This window comes from Pteropus vampyrus, unplaced genomic scaffold, assembly GCF_000151845.1.
Source record: "Pteropus vampyrus isolate Shadow unplaced genomic scaffold, Pvam_2.0 Scaffold90, whole genome shotgun sequence".
In the NCBI taxonomy this organism is placed as follows: Eukaryota; Metazoa; Chordata; class Mammalia; order Chiroptera; family Pteropodidae; genus Pteropus; species Pteropus vampyrus.
In genome coordinates this window covers 3,537,906-3,548,662 of record NW_011888871.1, presented here as the reverse complement: position 1 = coordinate 3,548,662, position 10,757 = coordinate 3,537,906, and the positions used below count along the sequence as shown (strand labels likewise).

Below are 10,757 nucleotides of genomic sequence, written 5' to 3'. Positions count from 1 at the left end.
TGGAGGGTAGCGGGGAGGTGCAGGACAAGCCCGAGTAAACTTTTTTTTTTTAACTTTTTAAATAGTTATAGATTCACAGGAATTTACAGAAACTAGCAGAGAGGTTTTATATTCCCCTCAGCGATGACATGTTGTTAACTGTATACGACATCGCAAACAGGAAACTCACACTGGTGCCCTCCACAGACCGTAGTCAGATTTCAACCCATTTCCATGTGTTCGTCTGTGTGGAGTTCTGTGCAGCTTCGTCACCTGCGTAGATTCACGTAACCACCAGCACAGTCAAGATATCCAGAACTGCTCCATCGCCACCCCAATCCCTCGTGCTAATTTTTTGGGCCACAACCATCCATCTTCCCCAACCCCTGGCAACCACCAATCTGTCCAAGTAATTTAAAACATAATATCTGGACTAAATGCCCTCGGGCTAACGACAGAATGAACTGTAAATAAATATGGAACTCTAGTCAGCAGCTGTCTTTTCACGGAAGTCTGAGTTAACAATTCAAAGACGACCTTACGTGTATTCTAGGATTAAATAAGTAAATATGTTGTGGATAACAAGAGCCACGTTCCTCGCTGTCAGAGGAGAGAGTTACACGCGTGAAAAGGGGAAAGTGCAGAAGGAGCCCTGTGGTGCCGGATTGGAGTCGGAGGTGTCAACATGAACCGTGGTCTCTAATTGAGATAGAGATAGGAATAAATAAATGTAGATGTGAGGGTGCTTTACATGTACCGTATATACACGTGTGTGCGCGCACGCGCACGCATTCCTACCTCTGGCCACCGGGAGCACAGAAACGATTACACCTTCGTAGTAGTGTGCATACCTAGCACTCAGATCTTCGTTTTTAAATACTGGTTTACGCTAACAGGACCCAGAGTTCTGTGAAGAAATGGCAGATTCTGGAGCTGAGGTAGGGAAAAGTATGCAAGATGAGCCCGGAACGTCTTGTGCCCAGAAGTGAGAAATGTTCAAAGAAGGCTCCAAACATGTCAGAAGACACCGGAGCCAGCTTAAAGGCCTTCCACTAACCAATCCGATCTCCATTTTTATAATTTTGTCATTTCAAGAATTTCGTATAAATGGAGTCATACAGTGCGGAAGCCTCTGGGATTGGCTGTTTTCACTCGGCATAATTCTCTGGAGAGCCAATCAGCTTATTGTGTGTATCAGTAGTTCATTCCCTTTTTTTTTTTTTTTTTTTTTGCTGAATAGTATTACGTGGTGTGTGTGTACTGTGGATTTTTTTTTTTTTTAACCATTTACTCATTGAAGGAGATCTGTGTTGTTTCCAGTTTGGGACTTTTGTGAATTAAGCTGCTCTGAACATTCACGTACAAACTTTCATGTGGCCGTTAGTCATTTCTCTGGAATAAATACCAAAGAGTACAATCTTTGCATCATACAGTAGTTACCTGCTTAGTTTTTTGAAGAAATTGCCAAATTGTTTTCCTGACTGTCTGTACCATTTTACGTTCCCACCAGCAGTGTGTGACCGAGGTGGTTCCTCTGCATTCCGGCCAGCCTCTGCTAGACTTCCCATGTGGTCCATTATAGTTTCCATTTCTCTTCCCCGATAGTCCCCATCTAGTCACTCATTACAGACACCTTGGTTGGTTCGTTTGTTGGTTGGTTGGTTTTTTAACCTCGAACATATTTATAGTAGCTGTCCTAAAGTCCTTGTCTAATAATTCCAACACCTGTATCACCTCTTAGTCTGTTTTTCTGGCATTTTGCTCCTGGTTATGGATCACATTTTCTTGCGTTTTCTCTTATCTAATCATTTTTTATTGTGTGCTGGACATTGCGAGTGATGCATTGTTGAGAGTCTGAAATTTGCTGTCTTCCTTTATTCTGGCAGGCATTTGATTTGCTGGCAGATTAGCTTTCTCCTATCAAAGCTTGTTTCTAGGGTTTGTAAGGGCTGGAGTCTTGAGGCTTAGTCCTTCTGGGGTCTCAGCTGACGGCCCAGGTGTTTAGTGAGACCCCTTCACTCTGGCTCATCGAAGCCCCAAGGTCTTAGCACTGGGAGAGCTCCAGAATCCCGCTCAGCTCACAGCCCACCAGTAGCTGTTCTGACTTTTGGAGCTTCTCCCTGCACCTGGACCAAGGGGGCCCCTTACTTACATTTCTAGAGCTCCCTCTTCTCTGACACAAATTGCACCTCAGCCATCCTGAACTCCAATCTCTGTTTACTCTGTCCAGCAAGTCCACTGCTTTCTGTTTGGGACCCACACTGTCCTCTGGCTTAGTTCGAAAATGCCACCAGCAAGAAATCGGGGGGACGTAGTGTAGCGGTTAGCATGTCTGCTTTACACACAGAAGGTCCTGGGTTCACGTCCCAGTGGAGCCACGGTCCATGGTCTATGGCCATGCAACCCAGAACAAGCCCTATGTCTGATCTTGGAAGCTAAACAGAGTCGGGCATGGTTATTACTTGGATGGGAGACCACCTAGGAAGACCAGCTGCTGTAGGCATAAATAATAATAATAAATATATAAATAAAAAGAAATCTGGGGTAAAAGTAAAAATTCACCTTTCTTTCCCTTCTCTCAAGAACAAGTCTTTTATAGCAGCTAGTCCAATGCCTGAAAATAGTTCTTTCATGTATTTCGTCCAGTTTTATAATTGTTTATAACAGGAGGGGAAATTGAACACTAGCTACTCTGTTAAGGCTGAATCTGGATGTTGGCCTTCTTCCGCGTCTTGTTTTTTAATTTCGAATTTGAATTGCTAGAGATAATTGTACCTCCACGTCCTACTATGTCCACTACAAATCACTTTCTTGTCCTCTATATATCTCTGAGTTTGCCATCTGTGAAGTATCAAATGAGGACAAATGCAGGCCCTGGAATAAAAATTAGAAAATACAGTTTTGAAATAAAAAGTTATTGAACAGGAAAACTGCCCCGTGAGAGTAACAGGCCAAATACAGAGCAGAAATTAGACCTTGAAAGAATTAGGGGGTATCTTGTGACTGTAATCACTTGGAATTCTTTGCATTAAAGAAGAAAATTTGTCAGAGAGGATATAGAAAATGGTTTTTCAAACATTAAAGAGATCAAATGGATTTTCACAAATTTTATACTTTTAAAAAAATTTGAGTAATAAGAAGCAAAGTTTAAAAAATATTCATTCTGCTTTTTAAACTTTGCTTTTATACAAATTATATATGTGCCTGATGGAAAAACAAAGGGAAATGGCTAAAAAAAAATGGATCGTTTGTTATTTCTCATTTTTATAAGTAACAGTGGCACGAAGAGGCCCCTATTTTTCCAGTTGTTGCAAAACCACAAAGGGGCGGGGTGTGGCGGGTGTGGGGCCAGCTCCGCTGCGGTTGACCAGGCACAGGCCAGTCCTGCTGTCCCTCTGCTGCCATCTCCTTATCTGCCCTCGAGCTGTCTGCTCCCAGGACTGCCGTGAGTAGCAGACTGGCAGGGGCTGCCAAACCAGCCCTCAGGCAGAAAGCTTTGGACAGCTCAGAGGGGCGTCCGTGTGTCTGAGGTCCCTGGTGGGTTGCTTCTGGTTTGGGGAGCCCGGTGAGCGGCTTCACCTTCCTGGAGCACAGCTGGCTCCCCTGCTCTGAGCCTCTGCATAGGCTCCAGCCCGCCCTTGCTGGTCAAGCCCTGCACCGCTGGAGTGACAAAGTCCAGGGCAAGAGTCCCACAGGGAGTCTCAAGTCCTAGACTTGAATTTAAGACTCTGCAATGCCATACCTGTGTATTTTTTATGTCTTTGTTTTTAACCCGTTTTTCCCTCTGTTGAAATGCCTCCTGCCTTGGGCCTTCTTTAATCCTCCTTGACCCCTGCCACCGGTGCCTGCTCCTTCGTAAAAGGGCCACTTCCAGTCCCCTGGCCAAATGTGTTGTCTTCTTGTATCGCTAGAGCACCACGGCACCCCGCATATGGGGACACTGGCCCTGCGCTGTATTTAGGTTCCAGCTGGGTACCTCTCGGCCCTGTTCAACTGTCGCCTTTTTGAGCTCAGCACTCTGTTATTTATCCTGATACTCTCTGCTGTGCCAAACAGCATCTAGCACATTGCGGACATCGGAAACGTTTATTCTCAGTAGTAATTCTCTTAGTCACGATATAAAGTGATTCTTTTTAATGTGTCCTAAACACGTCTTTTCCAAATGTCAAAGACTCCCCCGCCCGGGAGTCGTTAATTCATAAACAAATCTGTTTCTGCCTCGTCCACAAGCCTCATGATTTCTTAGGCATCCACCACATTCCTTCTCGGCCGCCTCTATTTTCGGGCAAACGTTGGAGCGTTCGGGGGGAATTGTGGTATATGCTCCCTGAAATAACGGCAGTAATGGTTAGCTCCTCTTCCCTCTTCCCCACGTAGGGAGATGTTCTTCACTACCATGGAGAGCCACCTTCTGCGCTGCAAAGTGCTGGAGATCATCTTCCTCCACAGCTGCGAGACGCCCACCCGCCTGCCCTTGTCTCTGGCCCAGGCCCTGTATTTTCTGAATAATTCCACGTCACTGCTCAAGTGTCAGGTACACGTGTCCCTGCCTCGAACACCTTTCTCCTGATCCCTGAGCCTAACGGAAAAGTGACTCAAAAACTGTACGAGACATTCAGGCGAGGAAGGCATTTATCACCGAGTGCTTTCTCTGTCTCCGCAGTCGGATAAAACGCAGTGGCAGACGTGGGATGAGCTCGTCGAGCACCTGCAGTTTCTGTTATCCAGTTATCAGCATGTCTTAAGAGGTAAGGAGCGCCGAGTACAAGTGAGAGGTGTGGGGATCTGACAGCAGGTGTCACTGTGAATTAAAGGTACAGAGGGTTCTCGTTCGTTAGCCTACGCAAAACATCGTTCCTTGGCTGTACCTAGAAGGGACGAGGAATGACGTAGCTGGAGCCGCTGCTATGAGATAGAAGAATTCGCAGACGCTTGTTACGGCGGGTAACACGGTGGCCCTCCCAAGTATTAGGCCGTGTTGGTGGGCAGGAGTCCTCGCGACGTGAGACGTGGTCACTGCCGGCCTGGCCCATCACCACGATGTCTTTGTTGGGTCGGTTACGCACTGACTACAGACATTGTCAACATCCGTCTGTGTGGCGCAAATACAGAGCAAATCTGTGGCAAGGCGGGAGTGTTTGCAACAGGTGTAAGGTAGCCTAACGTCTGTCAGCGGCTCTGCTCAAATCACAGGCGAAGCTGGGGACCGTCAGGCTCCTGAACACCCAGGAGACAGCTACTCATGAGGATAATGGTGCAGGAGCTGCTTCAAGTGGGAATGGTTTTCTGGCCAAGGATTAATGAGGGCCCTGGGAAAACCGATGTGCTTGTTAATTACAGGAGGAAAGACGGTAACTTTAGAGGCGAGAAAGCACATTCCTGTTGACATGAGGCCCGCACTGTTCTTGCCAGAAATCCAGACCTAAATCTAATCACCAGAAAGGTCAGACAAACCCGTTTTGAGGGACCTTTTGTGGAATAACTGGCCTGTACTCTTCAAAAGTGCCCATTTCTTAAAAACGAAGGACGACGGAGGAACTAGTCCCCGTTAGAAAGAATCTAAAGCACATGAATACTAAATGCAAAACACGAGCCTAGATGGGATGTTGAACAGAAAGAAGCTACAAAGTACATTACTAGGATGATTGGTGAGATTTAAATAGATGAAATAGAATTGTGTTAATAGTAAATTTCTAATTTTTGATAATTATGGAAGTAAATGTTCTGGATCCTGGGAAGTCCATACTGAATCACTGGTGGGGCAGAGAGGCAGAGTGTCTGCAGTTCATTCTCAGGCAGGAAAGGGGAACAGTATGTATGTAAAATTTATCGGCCGTGACCTTGTCGCGGCAGATTTAGGTCAGTAACGGCACTTGGGAAGGTAAGACTGTGCTTATACCCGCGGGCCTGGAGCTGAGGAAGCTGCTGTAGACATGGGAACAAAGCACTGCACTTTAGAAGCCAGGGTTTAAGTCCTCGTCCCAGCTCTGCCTCTGTGTTGGCCAGCTAACCTCACGTCTCTTGACCTGTTTCTTACTTCTGTCGAGCGGAGACAGTAATGTTTAACCTGCCAAGGCCGACTGCAAATGGTTATAAGTAGAGGTCAGCAGGAGCGGACCTCTGCCCGGCCGGGAGGAGGCCGCGAGGAGACTGTGCTTCAGGCTCTTGTCACTAAAACTTAACGACGTGCACCATCAAGGCCACGACACGTGGTTGTGTAGTCTGTGCGGTTTGAGCACTGTCCACAGAACCTGTCCTTCTTAGAACAAAGCCCCAGGGGTAAATTCCGTGTGTCCGCGGCCCCACTGAGGTTTACATCATCGTTTCTTTTGGCGATCTAGCAGAATGTTTAATGTTAAAGCAGCTTGGTTTGGTTTCAAGTTCACGTTTAACACTTGCTATTCATTCGTTTTGCTTCCCAGGGACTACACTGGGATCAAGGGCAATAGGGGCTTAATTAGCATGGACACGGGATTGGTTTTCTTTCAGAATATCCTTATGCTCGGAATAAGGGTGAGGAAGGCCTCAGACCAGCACATTGAGTAAAGGGGCTGTGTTCCACTGCTGTTTTATCCTTGACATCCTCTCCAGCTTCTTTAGAGACCAAGAGTTAAGAAGGAGACAAAAATATTTAGAACCAGTGGTTTAAAAACAGTGTCCTACAAAGAACACTGTACTCCGAAACAGTTTCCTACAGTGTCCTACAAAAGACACAGCTGCGGTGGCCTGAAATGGCCCTCCGTGTTCCCGTCAGTGGGTATTTGACAGTGAGGACTCTGCCTCTTCTGGTGGTCTGAGGACGTTGCTGAAGTCACTGAGGTCAGCCTGCACTGTGCAGCTCCAAGGGTGGGGGGGAAGGGAAGCAGTTCAGCCTTGTTGCATGTTGGGAGAGAAGAAAGGCTGGGTGAATTCACATACACTGGCTTCTGTCAACCCCCGACCTTGGGAAGGTATCACCCCCTTTTACAGATGGGAAAATAAAGGCCGAGAGAAGAGTAAACGCAGAGCCAGGACTTGGACATCGGTCTGTCGCCGGAGTCCGTGCGGTGAAAACGCACTAGGCGGAATGGCTTTTCTGTGGGGTCGCTGGGTGAGCGTCTACGGGATTTCCATTTCTCAACTCTGTACATGGTTAAGTCACTTCCGTTGAGACGCTTGACCTTGGGGAGAAGTGGATCCCAAACCTCCACATTTTACAAATGTTTCCACTGATGGCAGAGCGGTGCCACCGAGGCGTGGATGCTGGGCCAGCTGTTGAGCTCCCATTCTCCGGCTGCGAGAAGCAACCCCCGACCCCAGCTTCACAGCGGTGCAGCTCAAGTTGGAGCCTGAGCAAAATTATAAATTGCTATGCGCCAGGTTTCCTGATACTTGTGAATAGTCGGAACCTCATATTTTGAAACTATGAATTCTAGGGACATAAACGTAATACTTTGTAAGTGAACAAAATGCATGCCTCTCTTGAATTCCACTCTGCTGGACCTCTTAGCCAGGGGGGCCCACGGAAGCCCAGCATCGGTGTGCTCCTAGGAGAGTCACAGTCCACGGCCTTTCCGCAAAGAGCCCAGTCCACAGAGGGGAGAAAAGCAGGTGCTCGTAAGGTCAGCTAACTGCACACGTTCACCCAGGCAACTGATATTTACTGACTGCCTGCCTCTCCGCCTGGCTCGCTGGGCATCAGTAAGCCCCACGCCGCCCCTTCCCTTCTGGGGCTTACTGCCGAGTAAAGGGATGGCCCTTAAAGAATCCCACAGGTACCATAGTCACAGTTAAATGTTATAAAGGGAAGCACAAGTGCACAAAGTAGCAAGACCTAATCTATTCCTGGCGGGACCTGGGAAGGCCTTCCGAAGAAGTGGTCCTTCAGCTGAAACATGAAGCTCCGGTGTTAGCCCAGCGAATAGGAGGGCAGTTTTCCAGAAAGAAAACACAGCAGGGTCAAGGTCCCTGAGGCAGGAAGTTGCTTAGTGAGTCCGAGGAACGTAGAACGAGCTAGCAGGACTGGGACGTAGTGAGCGAGGGAAGAACAGCCAGAGATAAGGCTAGAAGAAGAGACAGGATGGGGCGCAAGGGGCCTCTGGGCCAGGTTAAGGGATTTCAGCTTGATGCCAAGAGTGAAGAAAAGCCATCGAAGTGGTTTTAAGTCAGTCAGGTTGCTCTCCCCGATGCGGGGCAGATAGTTTGGTGCCAAGGGTGTGGGTGGGATGGCAGGGAAGGAACAGAGCTATGAAGATCGATTTGACAGGACCTGGGTGACCGAGCCTGAAGGATGACTCCCAGGGTGCCTCCATTACCGATATGCAGATAAATGGAGAAAAGGATCTGCAGAGAAAAGAGCTCGGTGTGACTTCCTAGGGTGGGGAGTCCAACAGCGATGGTGATGATGTAGCATGGTGATGATGTGCCATGTATGATGGCGATGACGATGGTGATGGTGGCTGTCAACTCTTTGGTCTCCTTTGATCTAACACGGTTCCTAGCCTTTGTCTTTCCTAACACAGACATTTTGGAAGAGCCCGAGCCAAATAAGTCGTAGAATTTATAAGTCATAGTCCCATAATTGGGGTTGTCTAATTATTTCCTCATGATCAGATTCATGTGAATCCTACTGGCAAAGACACTGAATAGATGAAGATGTACCCTTCTCCCCTGGCGCATGACGTCCCATGACTGGTGACACTGAGTTTGATCACTTGGTTAAGGTAGTGTCAAGTATTCCGAGGGTAAAACTTTTGAGACTGAATATCCTGTTCAACCCTTCAACCAAAGAAGGAACAACCAATGATGGTTCCCACCCAAATCAATCATTATATTAGATTGAAAGGTGGTTGGTTGCTTTAGTTATACGTTCCTTCTACACTTAACTGGCCTTCTGGAAAAAGGCCCTTCCCTTCTCCCTCTCCTTTGTTTTTAACTGTGGACTCAGGGCTTTTTAAAATTCGATATTATAATCCGTTTTTTGTCATTTACGATCACATTGTCCCAAAAATGGCCAACAGGAGTCCCCTTCAAGCTGGCTTCTTTTTGTGACACGCCCCCTGTTTTTAAGCATTCCCTTACTTCCATGTAAAGGTGTTCTAGGTTCACCTTGTAATTTCCTTACCACGGTCCTGGAATCAGCTTTTTCTCCCCAAAATTTCTCATTTCTCAGTGGGGAGTAGAGAATAGTATAAGAAACCAAGATCTGGGTGTTAAGTATGCTGATTGCTACTGGGGTGTCTGCTTCTAGGCCCTTTCTGACAAGAGCTAGCAAATCATATAATTTAAAAAGTGTATGAGTTAATACTGATACCTGTTTCCGCTCCCACAGAATTTTTCCTCTCCTCCTATTCCATAACTGAATCTCTTCTCCCATAATAAGAACACTTTTTCTGAACACAAATATAATTACTCATTTGTTCTATCCTATCACACATACCCAATGGTTCCTTTAAAACAGAATTACTACAATAAACCAAAACCCACAAACTTACTAAGTAAAAGTTCAATATTTCTTTGCAATTCTTCCATACTTAGGATTAATCTCCCTGAAGATATCCAAAATTCACATGAATATTTTTCAAGTGGTTAATTTAAAATAGTTTCATTGTTTAATATAGATTCACTATTTAAGTCAACAAAGGAAAAAACTAAAACATAATATAAATTTGTTTTAATACGAAAAACTTGAGGACCACAGAGAACCAACAACAATGGACCTTTTGAACACAGAATGACCACAGGTCCTCGCGTGGCCTTTGCCCTGTATCCCCGTAATCAAGTCTTTGCCCAGACCCTTCCCACCAAAATGGGACTTCATCGTCTTAAATGAGAAAGTCAACCGACTCTTTCCTTCTTGCAGAGCACTTACGGAGCTCCGTGATCGATCGAAAAGACTTAATAATCAAAAGGATTAAGCCCAAGCCCCAGCAAGGCGACGACATCACGGTGCTAGACGTGGAGCAGCAGATAGAGGCCTTCCGCGGCCGCCTGGTCCAGATGCTGGGGGAGCCCCTCGTCCCCCAGCTCCAAGACAAGGTGCACTTGCTGAAGCTCCTGCTCTTCTATGCCGCGGACTTGAACCCCGACGCAGAGCCCTCCCCCCAGGACCTGAAGCAGCCCCTGAGGTCCTTCTACGCCCTCAACACCAAGAATACCTCCTGAACTCCGCCTGCAACTACTTGGAAGTTCTAAAAGTAAAAAAAAGTAGAAATTTTATAGGACCAAACCTGTCTTATTTATCTGTAGGTTATAACAACTTTCTTTTTAGTAAATATCTCTTTTTTTATAATCCTGTTCTAGCCTATTCTCAAATATGGCTTAAGTATATACGAGGTGTATATATTTTTTAATAAATTATTTATCTATACTTTTTTTGAAACAGGTAACACTACATGCACTTATACGTTTAACATTTCCATTCAAGATGTGAAAAAGAATCCCTCTGCTGAACAAATTCTAGACATCAATGTTGTTACTCAAGGTACTGACGACCTGTTTCAAAAGAGAGAGACATATTCACTTCTCCCTTGGAACACAAACATCGATGTAAGACCTGTTATACTGCCCATGAACTTGGCTCTGTGGCCAGTGTATTAAGATCTAATGTAATGGGGGAGGAGGGGAGATCAGGAACAAAGAGATGAGTGTGTTACAAAAAAATACGATATTAAAAGGATATAATAAAGAGGCAATGGTTTTTCAAAACACCAAGCTCAGCGCTCAGGCTCCATGACTGTGAGTGGGCAGAAAGGAGTGACTTCTCTTAACAGTGCGAAAAAAACAGCCGTCCACCCTGG

At 46.1% G+C, this 10,757-nt stretch overlaps 1 protein-coding gene across 1 annotated transcript in view; it reads left to right on the top strand.

Moving 5' to 3' along the window:
- The window catches only part of SIMC1 (SUMO interacting motifs containing 1), a 31,733-nt gene extending 21,406 nt beyond the window's left edge, over window positions 1-10,327 (top strand). Inside the window, exons 8-10 of the mRNA XM_023532779.1 lie at window positions 4,357-4,513; window positions 4,643-4,727; window positions 9,821-10,327. Of these exons, the coding sequence (XP_023388547.1) occupies window positions 4,357-4,513; window positions 4,643-4,727; window positions 9,821-10,122 (544 nt within the window). The 3' untranslated portion in view covers window positions 10,123-10,327. The remainder of the gene's footprint in view (window positions 1-4,356; window positions 4,514-4,642; window positions 4,728-9,820) is intronic.
- Window positions 10,328-10,757: the final 430 nt, after the last annotated feature.